General features: G+C 45.8%; 1 protein-coding gene across 1 annotated transcript in view; it reads left to right on the top strand.

The window, feature by feature from the left end:
* KCNT2 (potassium sodium-activated channel subfamily T member 2) overlaps positions 1 to 26,243 on the top strand; it is a 337,774-nt gene that overhangs the window by 228,781 nt on the left and 82,750 nt on the right. The window contains exon 14 of the mRNA XM_084851494.1: positions 1,324 to 1,432. Within this exon, the coding sequence (XP_084707620.1) occupies positions 1,324 to 1,432 (109 nt within the window). The remainder of the gene's footprint in view (positions 1 to 1,323; positions 1,433 to 26,243) is intronic.

Here is a 26,243-nt window from a genome sequence, read left to right as displayed (position 1 = left end):
CCCAATATATTTCATTATTCAATTATCAAAATTCCTGCTGGTTTAAGGCCAGAGTTAAGGCTACCTCATGTTGACTCAAGCTCCTCAAAACCAGGTAACTGGAAGCTAAGAATGATACCTTAACAGATGTGCCTGTGATCAGTGATGATGATGTGCAGTGTCACAAACTGTGCTGGTTTACAACTCCCTCCCCCCCATGTACCCACACTTTTCCTTGGTCTTTTAGACCTAAATCTGGATGGGGAGGATGGAGTGCCTGTGACCAGCATGTTCTCATGGTCATCAGTTGCAAACATCTGAGTCTTACTGTGTTGCTAAAGGAATCCTCCTGTGCAATGACCCATGCCCGTTCGTTGCTTACATCAGTAGCTGGCAGGATGGGTTGTTAAACACTGGGAGACAGAGATCTCCTCTGATGCAGTAGAAGTGAGAATGATACTGCTGCTAATGACTTGCGGTGCAGTGCCTGCACCCATATTTCCTAGCCCCATTAAACTGATGGCCTGTAATGAAAAACGTCAAAAAAAGTTTGAAAATAATCCACCCATTACATGGTTTAAGAGGCACCAAGACACAGTGTGTCTTTGCAGAGTGGGAGGTGGGGAATTTACCGTTGGGGGGCATGATTGTGTTGTTTATTTAGATTTCAGTGTATCTGTAGGCTAGTGCCTCTTCCCTTTAAAAGGTACTCACTGGAACTGATATAGAAGATCAAGTTAGACAAGTTTCATGTGTATTGTCCTAAAAATCCTTTTTGGGGATGAAGGTGCAGCTTATCATTTTTTTCAAACAAACAACCTCAAAAACTTTAGTGCTCACATCTTTTGGGAGGATGCAATTTGAAGAAAAGAGATGGTGTGCTCAGTTCTCAGTTCAGCTCACCTAGAAGAGTGTTCTCAGTTCTTTCCACTTATCACTTCTTTTCAACTGTGGCACCACAGCGTGCAGGCCATTTTATCCCCACCAAGCATCTCACATTCTGAAGTGACCACAGATGTTTTGCAGCATACTTGCTGGTGGAAATCTCAATGCAGTAGTGAATGAATATTTTTCTCTCATTCATTTTGTTGCAGTTCCAAATGCAGGATAAGAAACTTAAATTTAATCTTACTGTAGAGCAGTGCATACTCTCTGTTGAGCCAGCATAGAAATGGTGATGAGTCCCCGCACCCACACCCACTGTTTAACCCTTCCTGTCAACTGCTGTTATAAGCAACAGACAGGTATAGGTCAACTCACAGGAAGAAATGTCTAGCAATACAATAAAGCTTTTGATCTTTTAAAATCATCCTTTCTTATGTGATGCCTTGTATTTTATTCTAGGATCATCAAACCATTTTAAGAGCTTGGGCAGTTAAAGATTTTGCACCAAATTGTCCTCTATACGTTCAGATACTGAAGCCTGAAAATAAGTTTCACATCAAATTTGCAGGTAAGTCTGGGTCATGAATGATACTTGTGTCTGGAAACAGAGATGGACAATCAGGTTTTTTTTTTCTTACAAGTACAAAACATATAAAGCTACCAGTTGGTAAAAATTTCCATATAAAAAATTAATGTATGCAGATCCCTAGATACAGAAACCAAGATTGGTTTTTAATGGACAGTAGATAATTAATAACTTTCTTATATGCCTGTGCAATTGTCCCATAAAGGAAAATATATATAATATGGACCCATATATGTAGTGTATCAGGTGACTAGAGATACACTTGGTTCAAAATAAGAGACTTGATCTAACACTTCAAAATGAAAGAAGGGGTTAATGATTGCAATGCCCACCATACTGACTGCCACAAGGATGGTTGCAAAGGCAGAATAAATCTTAAACTGTTAAGCCTGCAGGTATAACTACCTGCTTCTCATGCCCATATTGAGACAGCTTGGCCAAGATGCCATTGGAAAAAGTATAGATTTTAGGTTTATTATGTATAAATTCATGGAATATTGGAAACCATCCGCAAAAATATAACAAAATACAGATGTATGGTGGGAAGATTTCTTAAGATGATGTAATAATTCAATGTTGCTGAATATAGCTTGTAGTCTATTTTCGGTCCATGTCACTTTAGCATGTTCACCCATAAGTCTGATCTGTCCATTTTCCTCATTAAACCGCAGTTTATTTGAAGATCTGCATGAAAATTTGCATTTAAATAAATATTTTAATGTATTTTCTTTCAAAGTATGTATTTCTAAACATATCTTCTCTCAAAACACATTTTAATATGTATTTTCTCTCGAAATACAAATTTTAACTTAGTTTGATACTTTTTTGAGCTGGAAACGGTGTTGGAATGTTCTGGTGGATGACTGTGTTCCGATCTGCACATTAATCCACAAGATGCAGATCTGTTCAGTTTGTAACAGAATTAGGAAAAAAGTTTGAATTACTGAAGCATCCCTGATTGGAAGTTGATTTGGGTTAAGAACATAGGCATTCTCTTACTGGATCAGACCAGTGTCCAACTAGTGAAGTATTTTCTATCCATCAACAGCTATCTAGATGTCACTGGAAGTTCAGAAACGGGACATGAAGTTAATGACTTCTCCTGTTGAGTTTCTCCATCATCTGGTATTTGCCTCTATACACAAGCATCACATTTAGCAATTGATAGACCCATCTGCCATGAATTTGACTCATCTTTTGTGAAAACCGCCTACACTACTGCACACATTAGGGGACTGAATTCCACAACTTAATAATGTGCTGTGTAGAAAAAATCCTTTCCTTTGTCTGTTCTCAACTCAGTGCAGATGAACTTCAGTGGCTGATTCCCAAGTTCTAGTATTATGGGAGGAGAAAAAGAAATTCTTCTTGTGTGCTTTTCATTATTATAAACCTGTGTCACAAGGGTTGCAAACTGTCCACTCACAGGGAATCATTTTCTTACTAGCTTGTCTTCTGGGGAGTCCCTGCATGATTGCACAGGACATTGTCTGAGCGTTGCAGAGGACTCCAGGGACAGGAGAGTGTAACTGAACGTATACTTAGTTGACATGAAGGACTGGCCAGACATATGGTGCCTCACAGTCACCCTGCCTGAACTGAGGCCTGGTTCTCACAAAGAGCAGAGGAGATCGTAGCCTGCATCTGGACTATACAATTTCAGATGGCAGGTGGATGCTCATATAATGGAATGCAATAAATAAATATCTGCACATGGAAAACTAGTATGTCAGGAAGAAGATTAGACTAGAACTTTTTTCCCTGACATGCTTCCTTCCATGTGTGGGGAATCATTCTTGTATGTGAGCCTCTACATGTTGTCTGAAGTGGAACAATCCAGACACAGGTTTACCACCTCATGTACATCTTTCATGGAAGCAGTGGAGGCCGGTGGCTCCAATATCAGTGGGGCAGTGAATCCACTCCGGGTTTTAATCAGAACTCTAAAGAAGTTATCCAAGGTGCTGAGCTTATTTTAGGGACAAGATTCTGCACCTTGGATAGCTCCTTTAGGGTTCTGACTGAAACCCAGAATGTATTCACAGCCCCACTGACCTCTGAGCCACTAGCCTATACTGCATGGAAGTTTGCTTGGTTGATTACTTTCTTAATTGTATGGATTTATATACCTCCCTTAACAAAATACTGCCAAGATAGTTTACAGACAAGTACATTGATCATCTCACTGAGGAACTGCTGAGGAATGTCCAAGAAATGCTAGGTTTTCCTAGACACAGTTTGAAAACCACTATTCGCTCATGATTCCCTTTAATCCTCTTTTTTTGAAAAAAAACAACAACTAAAAATCCCTGTGCACTTCAGGTTTTCCTTGTAGGAAGGTGTGTCAGCCCAGTAGTCATTGTAATTGTCCCTTTCTGCACCTTCTCCAGCTCTGTGATATTCTTTGCATACTGCAGCATAAATGTACATGCTCTGTTGTTTCTTCAAGATAAGAGTAAGTGAAATGCTATTGATATAAATAGCTAGTTATGTTCGTACCACTGATAGCTGGAATACTCAGCAATTCTTTGATAATATTTGTTTGTAAGGACAATATTTTGTTAAGCTTGAAACTGCTTGATGTGCCTCAGACTATAGTTTTTCAAGCCAATTTGTCAAGCAAATGAAGGGAGAAATCTGGCTTTTTTCCAAGAACATGTGGTTCCTGCTGTATAATAACCCATACTCGCAGCCTGATGAACACCCACTGAGATTAATTAAGAAACTTCTAAACTGGAATTTAGATGAAGGAATGCACAATGTTTAGGCGACTGATTACTGGGATTCTTGTACATGTATAGTTTGTCAGCTACTTCAAAACTTCAAGAAAGTTATATCAAACTTAAATGGCAAGGCATCATAAAAACATGTGTATGTTCATATTGTTAAACTATTCTGTCTCTGAGACTAGCCCTATTTCAGGCCCCACAAGGTGGGAACTTCCATACATAATATATAGAGGTGGTGTTGTCCCTGCTTAGACACCTTACTTTTTCCAACACAGGTGGTCTACACATTATGCTTACCACATGGATTGGCCTCCAAAAACAGCAGTTCTCTAAGTTCATCCGCCTTGCTAAAGCACTCCCATCGGTGGAGATTGGCAGGTCGGGGGACTTAATGGAAACACTTAATTCATCTAAGATATACAATTATTGCAGGTGCTTTCAAGTCCCCCGCCACTAAACAATACTACCCACAGATTATATGAGGCCACTACCGAACAATACAGTGCAGACCGCAACTATGCCACAACTGGACAGCAAGAAATAATCTACATGCAGATTAGATGAGTGTCTTGCTCAAGTCACAAACTGAATTTAAAGCAGAGATAGCTTCTGAGCCCCAACAATCCAAACGACTCCCTTCAAGAATATTTGCTACTGCAATACAATATCCATTTTAAAGAAGGCAAAGCATTTACTTTCCAAACCAAGTCCCACCCCAAACTGAGTCCTGTTCAGTTAACAGGAAAGCAGGTTAAAGATTCATCAGCTCTCAAGTAATGGATAGCTTATCTCTCAAGGGAGCGAGACGGCAGGTCTGGGGCTCTGACACTCAGCACTCAGAACATAACTTTCTTAAAATCACCCTGTGTGTCATGGCAGTGCTGGCATTTCAATTTATAAACATACATTGTTATCTACTATATTATACTGTACTATATAATACATCTCCCACACTGGAGGCATTCAAGACGAGGCTGGACAGCCATCTGTCAGGGATGCTCTGACTTGGATTCCTGCACTGAGCAGGGGGTTGGACTCGATGGCCTTGTAGGCCCCTTCCAACCCTACTATTCTATGATTCTATGATATTACTTATGTTTTCAAAAGAGTCACTAACCACCATGAGCCAGGCAGACTGCCACTGGATATATGGAGGGTGCCTTTCTTTCCACCAAAACATAACTAAGGCATACAGTCTGCATCACCACATAATAACCCAAACCAATACATATGGACAGGCGGAATCCAATGCCTCGGATTTTCCAGGGTTCTACAGTGCACAGGGAGCTTCCACAGATAGAAGAGGTCCCCTGCCCTGCTTCAGATATTTGCCCTGAACACAAGGGGGGCAACATGAAGGGGGGCAGAGCTAGTGTGTTTCTCCCCGCTCTCCCTCCTTGTGTGTTATGGTGAGTAACACTAACTTTTAGAATACAGGAAGAACGCTGGAGACCAACATGGCTACCCCTTTGGAAGTTGTTGCCACGTAAGTAACCTCAACCAATGACACACAATCGGCAAGTAGAATTGAGACTTCTGGGGGCTGAGGGCAGGCATGATTAAGGCAGTTTAGAGTTGCAGACTCTTTCTGAGTGTTTGTAGACTTCCTTTACCACTGGTCACTGTATTCAAAATCAGCCTCCCCTTGCCCCTGTAACAGAGCAGTGTGACAAACTCAAAAGTCTGACAATTTGAGATTGCATTCTTATCTATGTAAAAGTACTTCTAAGTAAACATGCATAGGATCATTCTATCGCCTGCAAGCCGTTTCTGTGTTGCTACTTCCTATTAAATCAGATTACAGCAGCATTGCCTGCCACTCAGCACTAAAGGCCCACAGTCAATTCCAATTCATTTCTCTTCCCACCACTTTCTGTTTTGACTCATTTCTCTTCATTTCCTACAATTTATCTCTTCCGTCCCATTCATTTCTCTCAGCCCTTGTCAAATTAATTTCATTTTTCCCTAAATGTTCTGTCTCCATTCATTTCTATTTTCCCCCTTCTCTTTTCTTCATATCGCTAGCCTTAATTATTTCTCTTGCCCCTTCCGCATGTTTAAAAACATTTATTTGACATTATCACAATATTTTAAATTAAATATAGCTATTCTATTTCTAAAATAGGAACACCTATTCTAAAATTAATTTAAAATTTATATTAATTTAAATGCTGTTTCGAAGTCTGTGAAACCTACTGTCATCCAACACAGTTTTGTTTGTTTATTTTAAAACCATGTAGGAATTTTTGAAAAATGGTTACTGCTCTTGCCTACCAGACACCAATCGTGTCATCAATCACTGAATCATTTCAAACAATGAATCATTTAAAGCCTCTCAGATGACTCCTAAATGAGGCAGGAAAAGTTTGCTGCACTCATTCCCGAAACTAAGAGCAAAGAGACCAGTTCAGGACAATAGACTGAAGCAGCAGTAGAAGTAGCTATCATGAGCACTACAGTGAACATCTTCCTACTGGGGCTGTGCATGGACCCCCTGATTCACTCCTGAGGCCAATTCAGAGCTTCTGAATCAGCCCCAATTGGCTTTGGTCTGATTCAGATCCACTTCTCTTCGGAGTCAGATCTGAATCGAGATTCAGATATACAAATAATTCAGATTTTACATTTTCCCATTGACTTGCATTGGAAAACAGAAACGACCAGAACTTTTTCAATTTTTATGATAAATACATGAAATTTGTTTTTCATGTATTTATCATATTCATGTTATGAATTCATATTCATGTTTTTCATGTATTTATCATGTATTTAACAGTTTTTATGATAAATACATGAATATGATAAATACATGAAATTTCATGAAATACATGAAATACCTGACAGCCCAATGGACATTACTGAACCTGCCAAATTTCAGACAGTTTGGCCCAGTAGTTTTTGTGCTAGGCACAGGTAACATTTGCTTTTTACTAGGGAATCTCTCAAAGCAAAGAGCTATAATTTGTCAGTGCTTCCATGGAAGTGCATGGAATTTGGGCACCTGGCAGCCCTAATGGAGTTGACTGAACCTGCCAAATTGCAGACAGTATGGTCCAGTAGGTATTGTGCTAGCCATGTATAAAGTTTCCTTTTCTCAGAAACTAAAACAAAAGTTAAAAAAAACTTTTTTAACTGTCAGCCACACAAGGGATTAGAGATCCTAATCAGAAGGTGCTTAAAGTGATAATTAGGAGGTCACTATCCCTAATCTCTGGTGTAGGGTTTTTTTGAAGTGCAAAAATACTTTCCTTTTGTCTCTTCTGAATCTGCTACTGACCTGAGGCTCTCATTAAGGGAAGAAAGAAAAGTTAAACATATCTTTGGCTGCAAATTGCAATACACATTACCTAGAAAAGTCATGCTGAGTGAACTCAGTGAGGCTTATTTATTAATTGCACTGCTGCACTTTCTCTACGTCATATAATTTTATAAACCTCCCCCGCCTTTTTTGCCTTTCTTCAAATTCAATAGCCCAAACTACTTTATAGAGGAGTTGTTCCAGCCCCCAGATCATTTTGGCAGCCCTTTTCCCCAGGAAGGGTAAGATGAAGCAAACATTTAAAAATACATATAGCCTAACCTGATCATATTCTTCTTATGGTTATTTGATGTACAGAAGGGAAAACAAGTGACAGGAAAAGTGTCTTGGAAAATCAGCAAAAGTCATGATACTTCATATTATGTGTATTGTGTAGTGCTTTGCCCCATAGTATATACTGGACTGTGTATTAGTATACTGCTTTGGCCACACATTGTTTGCTTGTGCACAATAATGTGTATAGTGCACTCAGATGGCATACTGCGCACATGCACACACTTCACACACACACTTCACACACACACTTCACACACACACACACACACACACACAAAAACACAAACACACACATAAGACCAAAAGAAAAGCAGATACAGAAAAAACTAATTACAAGCTAAGGGGTGAAGGGAAGGGAAATAACACTAAAGCAGAACACGAGAGAAAAGAGTAGATTTTTTTATTCTTTGGTTTTTTTGTAAGAATTAGGGATGTCAGAGAATTCCGCCACGGATCTCAGGGAGGCCGAATGCCAGTGCCAAAATAAAATGTTTACGTAGCCTATCACGGCTGATTTAAAAGAAAAAAAAAAACCATGCATGTATGCAAATGGCGGCGCCCATGGGCGCCACCATCTGCGTTCCTTATTTTGGCACGTCTTAGTTTGCATCCCTGCAGTCAGCTGTGATAGGGTACGTAAATGTTTACGTAGCCGATCACGGCTGATTTTAAAGAAAAAGAAAAAAAGGTGCGTACGCATTTGCGTTCCTTATTTTGGCACGTCTTAGTCTACGTAAACATTTACGTAGACTAAGACAGCGAAAATAAGGGGAACGCAAATAGCGTAGACGCTACGCTATTTGCGTTCCCCCTATATTCACCATCTTAGTCTATGTTTACGTAGACTAAGACGTGCCAAAATAAGGAACACAAATGCGTACGCACGTTTTTTTTCTTTTTCTTTAAAATCAGCCGTGATCGGCTACGTAAACATTTACGTAGCCTATCATGGCTGACTGCAGGGATGCAAACGGCGGCGGCTACAGCCGCCACCATTTGCGTCCCTGCTAGCCAGCGGCTGGATGTCTGGCCGCTGGTGGAGCTGGCCGGCGGCTCCGCAGAATCCCTGCAGAGCGGAGCCGGCCGGCCAGGATTCGGGGGGAGGGACGGAGCGCCTCCCCCCCACCGCAAATGTCACCCTTCGAAAAGGTAAGTGACTTTCGTACATCCCTAGAGAATATAGAGAGTTGAAAAATGGGAAAGGAAAGAATAGTAATTGAGAAGGAGGGGAGAACAAGCAGTACAAAGCAAAGAAACAAACCGCTGGGTTAAAAGTTCATCCCTATTAGCACCTAGAAATGTCATTTTCCAAGGCTCAGTTCCTCCCTCCCAACTCCTCCCCCTCCTTCTCTAGCAAGTTGTTACATTTGCTCAGACAGGCTTTGGATCACTCCGACCCACTTTGGAGCACTCCTGACCCCCTTAGGATTTGGACCAAAGTGGTGTGAAACACCCTGATCCGCTTCAGAATTTGGGATTCAGACTGAAACGGTGCACAGTCCTACTTCCTACTGTAAACTAGGGGGAAGTAAGAGACAACAGAACACAAATACAGAGGATCAGTTGAAGGCACTTCCAGGAATACTCATGTGCACTCACATGCAATAATCTTTAGCCACCCTCCATGGTACCTATATAAGAACAGAAATGCATTTAAAGGCAGAGTCAAGAAGGGATGGGGGAGAATTTCTCCCCGAAACTTCGGGGGGCCGAGTGCCAACGCATTCGGTCCTCCGAAGGTTCGGGGAGAAATTCTCCGCCACCCCCCCCCCCGCGATGGGACTTAACTTTTACGAATGTCGCTCCCGGCGGCGGGTCCCGGCGGCGGTTCGGCAGGTCTTCGTCAGAAGCGGGGGCGGCAGCAGGTCTTTCGCCCGGCTGCCGCCGCCGCCATTACAAGAAAAGTAAAAAAAAAACACACGCCCCTGTGATAGGCTACGTAACGATTAATGTAGCCTATCACGGCTAGATTTGCAAAGTCAGCATTGCCCTTATTTTCGCCGTAGTCTACGTAAATCTTTACGTAGACTACAGGGACCAAATAAGGAACGCAAATGGCGGCTCCCTGTGGGGGCCACCATTTGCATACGCGCTTTTTTTTTCAAAGTCACCCATGATAGGCTACGTGACGATTAACGTAGCCTATCACGGCTGACTTTGCAGATCTAGCCGTGATAGGCTACATAAATCGTTACGTAGCCTATCATGGGGCTTTTTTTTTTTCTTTTGACGTTCGCGGCCGGGGAGACAGGGCGCTTCTCCCCGGCCTGAATTTCGGCTGGGCGAGGCAGGAAGCCTCCCCCCCCAGGCTGAACTTCAGGGGGAGAAGCGAAGCGCCTCTCCCCCACCGCGAAGCAAGCTGCGAGACCAGGTAAGTGACTTTCATACATCCCTAGAGTCAACTAAAGATGCTACAAATCTTTTTCTTAATTTTTTTTTAAATCCTGAGAACTAAGAGTGTCTGTGGACCACTTGATCAGCTGCCTATGGCCATGTGGATGCTGCTGCGAAAGCCATACTCCTTAGACCTATCATAGTGTTACCATTTTGTGCCTTTGGTAGCTGCTGGCAGAAGTGGGAGACACAATATATCATGAGGGTGAGTTCATGTTGCAAGTAGGGACGTGAGAACCCACCCCAGCTTGAGTGCTCCAGGCGCCCACTGAAGCACCGCCCCTGCTTGTACACCGCCCCCCAGACCCATGCTTGGGCCACCCACAAGCTCAGCAAATTGCCCGGACTCACCACAATCCTGTCCGGTGAGTGTCTGCCATTTTCCCGCCTTTGTTTTCTGCATAAAAAAGGAAGCTAAAAATCTGCATATTTAAATACATGCAGTTTGGGGGCGGGAAAGATTAATATGTGCAATATTATATGTCTAATACTGTGCATATTAAGCTTTCCTGGCCCCAAACTGTGCATATTTAAATATGCACATTTTTTAACTTCCTTTTTTACATAGAAAACAAAAGCAGGGAAATGGTGGTGCTCACCAGATGGGATCGTGGTGAGTCCAGGAGGGCATGACCAGGTGCGAGTGGGGGGTGAGCAAGTGTCTTGGTGGGTGCAGTCTAGGGGTTGTGGGTGGAGGGGGCTCAACAGACTCCCAGCCCCAGTCGGGTGCCGACGACATCCCTAGTTGCAAGTGGAGGGAGGGTTCATGTTGCAAGTGGAAGGAGAAAAACTCACTAATGGGATGCCATTTTGTCCAGCACCTGCATGGCAAATCTGCAATTTACATGTGCCTCCAGCCTGTGCCTAGCCAAGCAAGGTGATGCTGAACATCTCCTAAAGTTCTTTTGTAGTGCGAAAGATTTCAGAGAATCTACATTCATGTAATTGAACATGCAACAATTGTGATCTAGAGATCATGCTTTGTACTGGCAGAATAACTTCCTTGAAATATAATAAACTTGCTGATATACCCGGCATTGCCCGGGATGTAATTTTGTCCTAGGCACTATTTGTTAGAAACACATTAAGGTAGGTTTATGCTTTTCAGAAAGGCCCTATAAGAAAGTTGAAAAGTTGAATCCACCAGACTTCATTAAAAAAGCACAACAATTATAATGAGCAGATTGAATAAAAAACTCTACTAAAAATGCAAGAGACTGAATCTGTAAGCACTACTACAATATAATCCACGCTGAATCTCTTTAATATTTTTGAATATTAAAATCTCTTTAATATTTTTGAATATTAAAATGTTCAACAGAGGCTTCCTTGCTGGATATTGCAGGAACAGGGGAGAGAAACTAAATGCACTCCACAGTCAGAAAAGAAACCATGAGTAAAGGGGAGGCAACGAACGGCGGCCAGCCAATCCTAGGGATGGTGGAGAATTTCTCCCCGAAACTTCGGGGGGCTGACTGCCAACGTGTTCGGCCCCCCGAACAAGTTTCGGGGAGAAATTCTCCCCGCCCCCCGCACACACCCCCCGGGACGGGACTTACCTTTTCCGAATGTCCCTCCCGGCGGCGGGTCCGGCCGGCGGTTCGGCGGGTGTTCGTGCGGGGCGGGAGCGGCAGCCGGTCTTTTGACCGGCTGCCGCCCCCGCCATTCCAATAAAAGAAAAAGAAAAAAAATGCCCCCGTGATAGGCTACATGACGATTAACATAGCCTATCACGGCTAGATCTGCAAAGTCAGCCGTAATAGGCTACGTTAATCGTCACGTAGCCTATCACGGGTGACTTAAAAAAAAAAAAAAAAGCGCATACGGATAATGGCGGCCCCCATAGGGAGCCGCCATTCACGTTCCTTATTTGGTCGCTGTAGTCTACGTAAAGATTTACGTAGACTACGGCGAAAATAAGGGCAACGCTATTTAACATATCACGGGGGCGTTTAAAAAAAAAAAAAAAAAACTTTGGAGTTCTCGGCCGGGTGAGGCGCCTCCTCCCCGGCCTGAATTTCGGCCGGGCGAGGTGGGAAGCCTCCCCCCTGGCCTGAATTTCGGCCGGGCGAGGCGGGAAGCCTCCCCCCCGGCCTGAACTTCGCGGGGGGAGTAGCGAAGCACCTCCCCTCCACCGCGAACAAGCTTCGAGGACAGGTAAGTGACTTTCGTCCACCCCTAGCCAATCCAAGGTGAAGGAAGTCAGAGTGAATGGGGGAGGGACCAATAGAATAAAAAATGGCCAATTAGGGATGTACGAATCACTTACCTGGTTCCGGTCGGGGCATCTGCTGGGGGGGAGGTGCTCCATCCCTTCCCCTGGAATCCTCGACGGGGGAGGGGAGGCAATCCAGTCCTCCCTCCCGGAATCCTGCCCAGCTGGCTCTGCTCTATGGCGGCTCCGCAGAGCAGCCACCCAGGGCCATCAGCAGCCGGACTTCCGGCTGCGGACAGGCTGCTGAGGACGCAAACGGCGGCTGCCATAGCGGCCGCCATTTGCGTCCTTCCAGGCTGCCATGATAGGCTACGTAAGTATTTACGTAGCCTATCACGACATGCCCCCCCCAAAAAATGGTGTACACAAATGGCGGCAGCTATGGTGGCCACCATTTGCGTTCCCTATTTTTCGTCGTTTTATCCTACATAAATATTTACGTAGGCAATTACAGCAAAAAAAGGGAACCGCAAATAGCATAGTGGGCGCTATTTGCATTTCTTCTTTTTTTCGCCATAAAAGCCTATGTAAATATTTACGTAGGATAAAACAGCGGGAAAAAAAGAACACAAATAGTGCCCACTACGCTATTTGCAGTTCCCTTTTTTTTGGCCGTAATTCCCTACGTAAATATTTATGTAGGATAAAACGGCGAAAAATAGGGAACGCAAATGGCGGCTGCCATAGCTGCTGCCATTTGCATATGCTGTTTTTTTTTTTTTTACGTAGCCTATCATGACAAAGACCAGAATGTAAACGGCGGCTGTGGCGGCCGGTCGAAAGACCAGCCGCCGCTGGAGCCACCGCCGTCCAGAACATCCGCCCCAGGTAAGCTTCATCCCGGGGGGAATCTGCGGGGGGGGGGCAGGGAGGCAGGCTGTTCCGCCACGCATTTCGGGGGGCCGAATGCCAGTGCCAATAGGATGACTGGTAGCTGAAGTCACAAACCTGGCCTGTACCACGATTGAGAGGGTATACTTGTTAGTAAGGGAAAGTATAAACTAAGGATGTACGAAACACCTACCTGGCTCCGCGCCAGGCAATCCGCGGTGGGAGGGAGGTGCTCTGTCCCTCCCCCTGGAATCCTCCCCGCTAGGCTGCACAGGGACGCAAATGGCGACCGCTGTAGCCACCACCATTTGCGTCCGTGTCTTTAGCCGTGATAGGCTACGTAAATATATACATAGCCTATCACGGCTAAAGACACGGACGCAAATGGCGCTGGCTACGGTGGCTGCCATTTGCATTCCTTCCTATTGCCATGATATTCCTTCCGTGATATTCCTTCCTATTGCCGTGATAGGCTACGTATATATTTACGTAGCCTATCACGGCAAAAGACAGGGGCACAAATGGTGGCCGCCACGCCATTTTAGCCCCTGTCTTTTGCCGTGTTAGGCTACGTAAGTATCTATGTAGCCTATCACGGCTAAAGACACAGACGCAAGTGGCAGTGGCTACGCCATTTGTGTCCCTGCCCTGAGCCATGATAGGCTACGTAGATACTTACGTAGCCTATCATGGCTTGCCAGGGACGCAAATGGCGGCCAGTGTAGCGGCCACGGCTGGAGCCGACCTCGCCGCCAGGTAGGCTCCGTTTTGCGGGGCTTTTGCGGGGTGGTGGGGCGGGTTGCTCTGTTCCGCCCCAGATTCCGGGGGGCCGAATTCACTGGAATTTGGCCTCCCTGGGATCCATGGCGGAATTCTCTAACATCCCTAGTATAAACAAAGTAATAATGTAACCCAGTGACTCCTGTCATACACCCCGGCAAGTGAGAATGTGAACTAAAAGCGGGAGAAACTCTAGGGCCCAAATGGCAGGCTCAGTGGCCCCTGCAGTGTGATTAGACCTACGGCAGCTCCCCCTTATGCCCTGCATTACAGACGGCCCTGGAGCCAGCCACAAACACATACCCAAAATTCTTCAATTCAGCTACACGTAAAACTCCGCTATTTTGCCCTTCATTTTGCAATTGCCTTCTCAATTCCCCCCCAGTTCACTCTTTTATGAATAAAGCCCTAAGTCTCCACTCCACTGTGTCATCCCAGCCACTCAGACAGGCGAGCACACACTACACCACATTTCACATTAGTGTTAATACAAACAGATACATCGGGCATTGAAAGGGGTAAAGATTAGGGATGTACGAAAGGGACTTACCTTGTCCTGCATCTTTTTTCGCGGTGTGGGGGAGGCGCTTCGCTTCTCCCCCCGAAGTTCATGCGAGGGGGGGAGGCTTCCTGCCTCGCCCAGCCGAAATTCAGGCCGGGCAGGAGGCGGCCCATCCCTCGCCGGCGAAAGTCAGGCCGGGTAGAAGCGTCCCGTCTACCCGGCCGCGAAAAAAAACACCACCCCCGTGATAGGCTACGTAACGATTAATGTAGCCTATCATGGCTAGATTTGCAAAGTCAGCCGTGATAGGCTATGTTAATCATCACGTAGCCTATCACGAGTGACTTTGAAAAAAAAAAAAAAAAGGCGCGTACGCAGATGGCGACCCCCATAGGGAGCCGCCATTTGCGTTCCTTATTTGGTCCCTGTAGTCTACGTAAAGATTTACGTAGACTACGGCGAAAATAAGCGCAACGCAAATGGCGGCGCCTATGGGTGCCACCATTTGCGTACGCGCGTTTTTTTCTTTTAAATCAGCCATGATAGGCTACGTAAACATTCACGTAGCCTATCACGGCTGACTGCAGAGATGCAAATGGCGGTGGCTATGGCCGCCGCCGTTTGCGTCCCTGCTAACCAGCGGCCAGATGTCCGGCTGCTGGCGGAGCCAGCCAGAGGCTCCGCAGAATCCTTGTGGAGCGGAGCCGGCCAGCCAGGATTCCGGGGGGGAGGAACGGAGCGCCTTCCCCCCCGGCCAGGATTCCGGGGGGAGGGACGGAACGCCTCCCCCCCAGCATCAGCATTTTCCGCGGAAAGGTAAGTACCTTTCGTACATCCCTACTGCACAGTCAAAAAGAAACCATGAGTAAAGGGGAGGGAACAAATGGTGGCCAGCCAATCCAAGGTGGAGGAAGTCAGAGTGAATGGGAGAGAGACCAATAGAATGAAAGATGGCCAATAGGATGACTGGTAGCTGAAATCAGAAACCTGGCCTGTACCATGACTGAGAGGGTGCACTTGTTAGTAAGGGAAAGTATAAACAAAGTAATAATGCAACCCAGTGACTCCTGTCATACACTCTGGCAAGTGAGAATGTGAAGTAAAAGGGGCAGCATCTGTAGGGCCGAAATGACAGGCGCAGTGGACCATTATACCCAGGGCAGGTCCCCTTTATTCCCTGCATTACAGACAGCCCTGCAGCCAGCCACAAACACACAAACCCACACACAATTTTTGACTTTTATATATATAGAAGATTATTGTGGAAAAAAATCCTTTGGCAGAATATAGATATCCTTTTTGTACTCCAAAGAAAGCAACTGGGTAAAAAACATGCCACAATCCACCACTCAGTTGTGTATGGTGAAGTCATTTATAAATGATAATACTCATGCACTGGATTGCAGTTGTAGGGTGTTTTAATAAGGGATGCTAAGGATGGTACTTGAACTTCCCATTCTTGGTGTCGCTTATGAAAATGCTCATAGTTAATCAATTCTTGCTATTTTTCACACAAGTTTTCACATTGGCACACTTACTTTAAACAGCCTCAGCTTGGCCCTGATGTTGTAGGTTAGGTTTCTTTGAGAATTTGAGAGCATTCATATTCACTTAAATTCTATAAATAAGGACTGAAACAATGACATAAGCTAAATGCATTTATTAAAGAAAGGTAGAGGAAGATAATGTTTAATACACATGCAAATCCTTCACTCAGACAAGCAAAAATAAAGACATACTCACACATCCAGCTGAACATCAGGAAAAACTTCCTGACTGTTAGAGCAATACGACAATGGAACCAATGACCTAGGGAGGTGGTGGGCTCTCCCACACTGGAGGCCTTCAAGACGAGGCTGGCTGGACAGCCATCTATCAGGGATGCTCTGACTTGGATTCCTGCATTGAGGAGGGGGTTGGACTCGATGGCCTTGTAGGCCCCTTCCAACCCTACTATTCTATGATTCTATGATCCTACAGCTGTATATCTACCATTCACCCCATACTTTACCAAGAAAGGAAGGATCTTCTCTCACTGCAAAGGGAAGTCTCTCGCTCCCAATACAGGGCCCCTGTGAAGCACTGAACTGGGAGGGACTCATTTAGTCTTCATCATACTTGGACTTAAATTCATTTCCAAACTTGGTAACCTCCTTCTTATTACATATTCTAAAATTCTAAAATCTATTGGTCTATGTCACATTTGTCACATTTTAGGCCACTCTCTCTTCATAAAGTCCAACCTTTCCACAAAGGTCTCTCCCTTATTTCTGAGTCACGTTGTTTGAGACTTAGTTCTGCTTTCAGGTCCTTTTTACTTCTCCCCTTTTCCAAGACCGGGGAATCCCAAACCACATGTGTTCTTTTCTATGGCCCCTTACCCATCACCTAGTTCCCTTATAAGGATACTGTCAGGTCCTTTGGTTCTCTCCATTGGCAATCACGCACCCCAAGGCACCAGGCTTCAGGCTCACTACTTTAGTTAGCTACCGGGTTCCTTACTAATGCAATTCCTCAGAGACTGTCAGACTACAAAGGAAAACAGCTACTCCACACAATTACAAATATCAATAGAGGAGCCAAGTGGGAATCAGAGACATTGCCAGCAGTTTGAACAAGAACTTTCTGGCCAGAATAACTACAGTGGGAATGCCCCTCCCTTACAGCTGTGCCCCCCTACATAGGCTATCATGCATAGCCAACCGGGTTGAACGTCTGAGCTCCGCCTCTAGCTTTTCCCACTTTGCTCTGTGCCAGACTCTAGCATCCCTCAGGTCACACCCCGCACTCTCCTCATCCTCCGAGACCTAGGTTCTCAAGGGGGAGGAAAGGGGAGGGCCTTCAGGTCTGCAAGCCGAGTTCCTGAGAAGAATGCCTATCCATATCTGAGCTCACTAGGGAGGAAACCTCCCCTGTTCTGACTGTTCCCAGTCTGAATCTGAGCTGCTAACTGTCTCCACACGCTCAGAATCACTCCACATGCTCAGATACAGATGGTTGGGAGGTTATCAAGACATGTCTTATCAATTTATATATGGCATCTAGCAAGCTTCTAATACAATAAATCTTGCTCCACTACTTTCCCAGGTACACATTAAAGCATTATCCCCACTTATCCCTTAAGTCCCCTTCTGCATGCCATGCTAATAGGCTCTCACAGCCCTTAAACTCCCCTGCACCCCAAAAGCTGTCCCTCCCCCATACATGCATAACCCTCATAATATCTCTATACCAAATGAAAAAAAAAAAAAGTGCCAAGGGACAAAAAGAATCCTTACAAGACTACTTCATAGAATCATAGAATAGTAGGGTTGGAAGGGGCCTACAAGGCCATCGAGTCCAACCCCCAATCATTCTTACCTTACAGAAATAGTGGCGCGGCAGCAGCTTTCCTATGGTGAGGCCAGTCATTATTGTTCTCCTGGCCGGAGAATACCTGCATGTGTGAATGTGCCATCACAGGTTTAATCAACACAGGTAAAATTGGTATATCGTCCTGTGCAAACTCATTACAATGATTTTCAATGGAACCAGCCCACATCCTCAACCGAGCATTTTCAAGTGGTGAAAGATCAAGTGATGCACTTGCAACTGTGAACCTGGTTGCACTCGAGGAACAAACATTCTGACTACGATTCAAAAGCAGCAGAAGAAGGGTAGATGAAAGAATGTGTGTGAAACATTATAGTATTTGGAAGCCTCTTCATCTAAGCTTAACTATTCCCTCAATATTTTTGCAACCATTGCACAATACTATTTTCTGTTTACAACATCCTTTAAAACATAATTTGCTTTGGCACTGGAGGGGTGTGTGTGTGTGTGTAGATAGATAGATAGATAGATAGATAGATAGACAGACATATATACATACATACACACACACCTTTGTTGATAACTTACATTTGTTATTGTGCCTGTGGGAAATCATTTTTACTTTTACATGTAAGGCAAAACATAGAAAGTAAAACTGATTGATTTCTTTATTCTTAGGAAAATGAATTTAGCAGTGTGTGAAGTACTCAAAGCAAAATAACAAATTGTTTGTTGCAGCCTTCAGAAATTCCATTTTATTTTTAAGATTAAGAGTTTGACTGATTTATTATTTCCAGCTGAAGGAAATGATTTTCCTGTTTGTTTTCTCCCCTTTTTTTATTATCCTTTTGTTACAGCTCCTGCAAATCCTTCTGCAGGATAAGTCCATAATTCTGCAGTGAAATTTCTCAGTTTGATTTAACAGCTTTATTGCAAATATGCCCTTTATATTTATGATTTTCAGAAACACTATTCCTTGCTAATTGAAATAATAAAAATTAGTAAACAGTCTTTATAATGACAAACTTCATTTAAAGTGGCCACCTCTGTCATCAAATGGGTGTAAAATCATATGAAGTGTCCACTTGCTCTCATACATTAATCAACTACAAATATACTGCAGTTGTATCTGCTTGATCAAGACATTTGTGAAAACTATAGACTTGGTATTAAATCATATCAGGATGCTGTTAACACTAGGTGTGTGTGTGTGTGTGTGTGTGTGTGTGTGTTTTCATTTCCCAAAGGATCAGTTCACATAGTTGCTTTCCCTTCATGCAAGCAATCCAATCCCCATGATTGGGCACATATGGAGCAAGGGTAGTGTGAACCAGTGGGCAGTGATTATACTGCATATGCACATAGTGCTTTTGCTAAGTGCTGATGGCAGTTCACATGCATTGTAATCCTTACAACATCTTTCTAAGGTAGCCATCTTTATTTTCCTTCTGTCACAACTGGAAAGAGAGAGAACTTGACACTTGGCTCAGCACTGAGGTCAGAGTTTTAGGCTGCCAGGGAAAAGCTAGGAGGGTGCCACAACTTTCACCCTGATTAAAAGCATTAGGTACACCCTCTTGTCCCCACTATAATCAAATCTGGACCCCCCACTCCCACCTCCCATGGCATTTCAGCTTTTTTGAAAAATGAGAGCTTTTTTTAATGTGATTCTATGTAACATCTAGTTTGGTCCTCAGCATCCTCAAGTGTGGAAATAGAATCCAGAGCCCTACCATCTTACTAGATACCCAAGGCCCCTCACTACCATGTCAGCCAGGCTTCTCCAACCTGGTGAACTCCACTTGTTCTGGACCATGACTCCCAGAATTCCTGGCTATTGTACATGCTGGCTTGGTGTGATGGGAAGTGAAGGAAACTTCTGGAGGGCACTGGGTTGGGGAAGGCTGATAAGCCCTCAACAAGAAAGAGACCACTCAGCAATGCTAGATAGGGATGGGCAACTTAGACTCATAGAATCATAGAATAGTAGGGTTGGAAGGGGCCTATAAGACCATCGAGTCCAACCCCCATAATGCCCAGTAGTGGTTCGCAATCTAGCAGCCACATTCTTCAGTGAAGATGCAACCCTATACACACTTACCTCATAGTAAGTACCTTTAAACACAGAGAAATTTACTTCTGAGTAAACCTGCCTAGGATCACATTGCACCTGCAGTTTCTGAACAGTCTTCTTGCAGTGTTAGAGTTCGTTGAGGTTCTCTGAATTCTTTCCTTGAAGCTTCCTTGAAGCTGTTTCATCTTGTTTGTGTTCCCAAATGTGAGCATGGTTTGTTTGCTTTAATTGGGAAAAATGTGCACAATTTTTCCCAACTGGAAAAATATGCATTTTAAAAAATGCACATTTTTCCTGACCAAAGTACACATTTTCCCCATAGGCTAGAGCATGAATGTGATTTGAGCAAATGCACATTTTCAGGGGTGTGCATTTTCAAAAGTGAATGCAAGCTTAGGCAACTGCGAACATTTCCCGATAATTGTGTTCCTGCTAACATTAAGGGGTGTGAACAAGACATGTCCGCATGATTTGCAAACAGGAACAAAATTCTTGTACATCCCTAATGTTAGAGTGCAAAGCTCCCAGGCTGGACTCTGTCCTCTTTAAGCTTTAAAACCTTGCTGGCTATTGGTTAAGCTACAGGGCTATTCAACAGGTCCGTTCTGCTATTTCAATGCTTAGTTGAGCTCAGATCTCAGGCAGTGTTTGCCTTGCTCAAGACTTACTCTGCCATCTGGATTTTGCTCACTCAAACCAGTATCTGTTCCCTGCTAACTGTGGAGTGGTGTCTTGTATCTCGAACTGAGTCCCCATTTACCATTTGCTTGGAACCCTCTGGGTTCTCAGCCTCACTGGTATAAGACAGAAAGTGACTGAAAGGCCATCCAGTGCACACCTTTCCTCTGCCATAAGGTAGGAACCACATGGTACTCCAGTACACATTTGAAGCTTATTGTAGTCAGGGAATTCCCCATTAACTTCACTGCTGAGAATACCGTGCACTTGTATCCATTGCATGAGCCCAGCAGAATGGGACGACCATGCTCATCTTCCGATATTGGCAAAAGCAATTTTTTCCCCAGATGTCTAAATGCTTAATTCACTGAACTGATCCAGCAGCTAAGTGCAGAGATGAAAAAGAAGTAGAAATTATCCGTTACAGAATTGCATCAGTCTCTGTGGTTCATGAAATGTACTAAATTAATGTTTTCCTATTTTTATTACTGGGTCGTATCTTTTTCATAGAATCATAGAATCATAGAATAGTAGGGTTGGAAGGGGCCTACAAGGCCATCGAGCCCAACCCCCTGCTCAATGCATTTTCTCCCATTAAATTTTGCCAATATCAGTCCCTTAAAAAAAAGAAACTCATGATATTATCATTCAAAGTAACTGGACATATGCTTTAATGAGCTGTTCCCCATCTGCCAATTTACATAACATCTCATTTCAAAATCATAATTTGGTAACATGGTACAATAAGGCAAGTAGGGGTACATGTTGGTGTACCCTTATTGAAAGAAAAACTTAATCCAGCTTCACTGAAATCAAAATAGTGTGTATAATATGAGGTAAGGGGGCAAACAGTGAATATTTATTTATTTTTATGCATTTAATTGTAACTATACATTACTGGGGGGGGGAAATTAAACACCACCACCATAGGCCGGTGTCAAAGATGGCAGCTTAGAGTTGAGTCCTATCCTTCCCCTTTGTAATGCCTAGTCTAGTTCAATTTTCAATTTTCTTTTTGTCCCAACATCATTAGCTGATGGGAATGAGTAGCTGTATATCAAAATGCCTTGGACTGCAAGAAGATCAAACCAGTCCATACTCTAGGAAATAAAGCCAGAGTGCTCACTTGAGGGAATGATATTAAAGGCAAAACTGAAGTACTTTGGCCACATAATGAGAAGACAGGATACCCTGGAGAAGATGCTGATGCTAGGGAAAGTGGAAAGCCAAAGAAGGAGGGCCGACCAAGGGCTAGATGGATGGATGATATTCTGGAGGTAATGGATTCAACTGGCCGACAGGAAGCTCTGGCGTGGGCTGGTCCATGAAGTCACGAAGATTCGGAAGCAACTGATTGAATAAACAACAACAAATATCAAAATGACATGAGGATAAGGGATATGTTGCATTAAATGTTATGGAAGGAGAGGGAGTAATGCTATTAGGCTACCATTTTGACTGGCAGCCATGTGTGTGCTCCATAACATATTGGTGTACCCTTATTGAAAGAAAAACTTAATCCAGCTTCACTGAAATCAAAATAGTGTGTATAATATGAGGTAAGGGGGCAAACAGTGAATATTTATTTATTTTTATGCATTTAATTGTTACATTTCTATACCACCCAATAGGCAAGCTCTCTGGACAGTTTACAAAACAAAATACCATAAAATACAATAACATAGTAAAACATAATATAAAAACCTTAAGTTTAAAACAAATTAATGGAAAAGTAAACCAAAGTAAAAACCAGGGTAAAAAGCACCAGCAATGCAAAGATCTAAAAACATTAGAAGGTGGAAAAATAAAAATTGCATATCAAGGGCGGAAATTACTTTATGTTCCTAATCATACAAAGTGAGATGCATATACTGTACCTGCATATCCCATAAATCTGTAAAGTAAATAGCTAATGTTTCTAGTACTAATAAGATAATAACTAATGTTTCTAGTACTAATAAGATTAAGGGACCAATCCTATGTCTGCTAGTCAGCAGCTAGATGGTCATAGGATATCTTGTTTTCTGGGAACCGACCTCAGAGCCTGTGCTCCGAGGTTGGTTCCTGGAGAACTGACCTTCCCTGCTTCCGCACTGCCTCACAGGCACCGCGGAAAAGCCCCATGCTCCGTGCTCACAAGAAGAGCATGGAACGGCCGAAACAGGGCATTCCCGGGGGGGGGGCATTCCAGGGTGCGGAGGGTGGAAAGCCAGGGCCTGCAGGAGAGGCCGCCACCACCACCACCACTGGGGAAGAGGTGGGCCTGCTGCTGCTGGGCCTGCTGCTACTGGGCCTGCTGCCGCCGCTGCTGCCGCCGCCGCCACCGCCACCACCACCACCAGGCCTTCCCTGGAGACTTCTGCTTGGCAGACCGCCAGTCCCTGCAGGACCAGGCCCCCAGGTACCGAGCCAGCTGTGCTGCTCCACCTGCCCTCTCTGGAGGGGCTACATAAGCTGGCTGGCTGAGGTGGCCTGGGAGAGCCAGGGCCTGCAGGAGAGGCCACCACCACCGGGGAAGAGGCGGGCCTGCTGCTGCCGGGCCTGCTGCCGCCGGGCCTGCTGCCGCCGGACCTGCTGCCGCCGCCGCCGCCGCCACCACCACCAGGCCTTCCCTGGAGACTTCTGCCTGGCAGACTGCCAGTACCTGCAGGACCAGGCCCCCAGGTACCAAGCCAGCTGTGCTGCTCCACTTGCCCTCCCTGGAGGAGCTACATAAGCTGGCTGGCTGAGGTGGCCTGGGAGAGCCAGGGCCTGCAGGAGAGCCAGGGCCTGCAAGAGGGGCCACCACCATCACCGGGGAAGAGGCGCGCCTGCTGCTGCTGGGCCTGTGGCGGCTGCTGCTGCCGCTGCTGCCGCCACCACCGCCACCACCACCACCACCTGGCCTTCCCTGTGGACTCCGGCCTGGCATTATTTTTAAGGGGATTTTTAATTGTTTTGTGTGTGTGTGTGTTTTCCTTTTCCTGGGGGATTTTGTTGTGGTTTTAGGGGTGGGTAGCCTGCCTGATAGGCAGGAGCGAGGAGGCATGTGTCCACCTGATGGAGGCAGTGGGGGGAGTGTTGGGGGCCAGAAGATACCGAGGCTGGGCGGCAGGCGCTGGCAGAGTGCTAGGGGCAGGCCATGCCAGGTAAGGGGAACAAGGGAGAGATGTGTAGTATCTGTCCCCTGCTCCGGGCCTGTCCAGAGCCAAAGGATGGCTGGAGGAGGCGTGACCCCATCTTCTGGCCTTCGTTTGCTGCTCTGCAATGCCAGGTCTGTTACCCAGAAAACCTCCCTCGTCCATGACATGATCCTGGATGAAGGTGCAGACCTGGCATGTATTACGGAGACCTGGCTGGCCGAGGCTGCTGCTCCAACCCTTGCAGCCATGTGTCCAGCTGGATTTTCGTATGCACAGCAGCCAAGGTCTGGGGATCGGGGAGGGGGAGTGGCTGTTATCTACCGAGAGTCCTTGGTCTTCACCAGACGCCCTCTCTGGGAGACCAAGGTTGCTGAGTGCATGTACTGGAGGTTGGGCCCGAAGGGCAGTCTGGGGATTCTGCTCGTGTACCGTCCACCCTGCTGCACGACTGACTCCCTGGCCGAGGTGCTTGAGGTGGTCTCTGATGTACGTGTACAGTCCCCTAACTTACTGGTGTTGGGGGACTTCAACGTACATTCAGAGGCCATCCTCACAGGAGCACCTCGGGACTTCATGGAGACTTCATGGAGACCATGGCCTCCTGGGAGCTTCACCGTATTCTAACTGGGCCCACCCATGTAGCCGGTCATGCACTAGACGTTGTGTTTGTTTCTGGAAGTTGGGGGTATATCCACCAACCCCTTGTCATGGTCAGATCACTATCTGGTGACGTTGGACTTCTCGGTTCCACAACCCCTCCGCAGGGGTGGAGGACCCATTAAAATGGTCCGCCCCAGGCGTCTTATAGATCCAAATGGATTCCTGAACGCACTTGGGGATTCTCTGGGGCATGCCAACGGCCACTTGGTCGAGACCCTGGTGGGTGGCTGGAATGCCGCAATCACTGGGGCATTAGATCAGGTGGCTCCGAAACGCCCTCTCCCCCTGAACAGGGCTCGGACTGCACCATGGTTCAATCCGCGGTTACGAGCTCTGTCTGAAACAGGAGGTGAGACGGCTAGAGCGCCGGTGGCGGAAGTCTCGCTCCAAAGACGATCAGACACGGGCTAGAGCTGTATCTTCAGCCTATCACGTGGCGGTGAAGGCAGCAAAAAAGGAATATTATGCTGCCTCCATCACGTCTGCAGAGTGCTGTCCCAGGAGGCTGTTCCAAGTGGTCCGGAGCCTGGTCGGTCCTGTGGCTCCAGAACCACTGGAGCATTCTAAGGCCTCCTGTGAGGCCTTGGCAAGGCACTTTGCAGATAAAACTGATCAGATTAGGTGTGTTACTCTGCACACTGTGGATACAGTTAGTGAGCAAGAGGCGGCCTGTGGCAAACCGGTTTTGTGGGATCGGTTCCAGATTCTTCCTCCTGATGAAGTGGACAAGGTGCTTTCATCAGTACGGCCGACCACCCGCTTACTTGATCCTTGCCTATCTTGGCTCATTATGAGCTGCAGAGAGAGACTGGGTGAGGGGATCAAGGCAGTGGTGAACGCCTCCCTTGAGGAGGGAGTGATGCCATCAGCCCTCAAGGAGGCAGTGATAAGACCGCTCTTAAAGAAGCCCTCCTTGGATCCTTAAGTTCTGAACAACTTTCGCCCAGTCTCAAATCTGCCATTTTTGGGCAAGGTGATTGAGCGGGTGGTAGCGATGCAGTTGAAGGCACACTTGGAAGAAACTGATTATCTAGACCCATTTCAGTCGGGCTTCAGGCCTGGGCATGGGACAGAAACAGCCTTGGTCGCCTTGGTAGATGATATGAGGAGGGCTCAGGATAGGGGTGAATGCTCCTTCCTTGTTCTCCTCGACCTCTCAGCGGCTTTCGATACCGTTGACCACGGTATCCTCCTGGACCGCCTGGAGGGGTTGGGCATTGGGGACACCGTATTGCGGTGGTTCCAGTCCTTCCTCTCCGGCAGGTACCAGAGGGTAGCACTGGGAGAGGAGGTTTCGGACCCATGGTCACTTACTTGTGGGGTGCCACAGGGTTCCATCCTCTCCCCGATGCTATTTAACATCTATGTGAAGCCGCTGGGGGCTATCATCAGGAGGTTTGGGGTGCAGTGTCATCAATATGCGGATGACACGCAGCTCTACCTCTCGTTTAAATCTTCACCAAGTTTGGCCGTAGAATCCCTGTCCAAATGTCTGGAGACGGTGAGTGGCTGGATGGGGAGGAATAGGCTGAAGCTGAACCCTGACAAGACCGAGGTACTTTTGGTGGGAGACAAGAGGAGGCTGGGGGATGTTGACCTGGTGTTGAATGGGGTACGGCTACCCTTGAAAGACCAGGTCCGCAGCCTGGGGGTCATTTTGGACTCCCAGCTGTCCATGGAGGCTCAGGTGTCAGGTGTGAGCTGGACAGCGCTGTATCAACTCCATCTGATACGGAGGCTGCGCCCCTTCCTTCCCGACCATCTGCTCCCATCGGTAGTACATGCCCTGGTCTCCTCTCATTTAGACTACTATAATGCGCTGTATGTGGGGTTACCCTTGAAGACGGTTCGGAAACTGCAGCTGGTACAGAATGCGGCGGCTCGCCTGATTAAAGGCAGCC

This window comes from Heloderma suspectum, chromosome 4 (assembly GCF_057233095.1).
Source record: "Heloderma suspectum isolate Gila_16-S chromosome 4, 16-S_ref, whole genome shotgun sequence".
Classification (NCBI taxonomy): domain Eukaryota; kingdom Metazoa; phylum Chordata; class Lepidosauria; order Squamata; family Helodermatidae; genus Heloderma; species Heloderma suspectum.
This window is presented reverse-complemented; position numbering and strand designations above follow the sequence as displayed.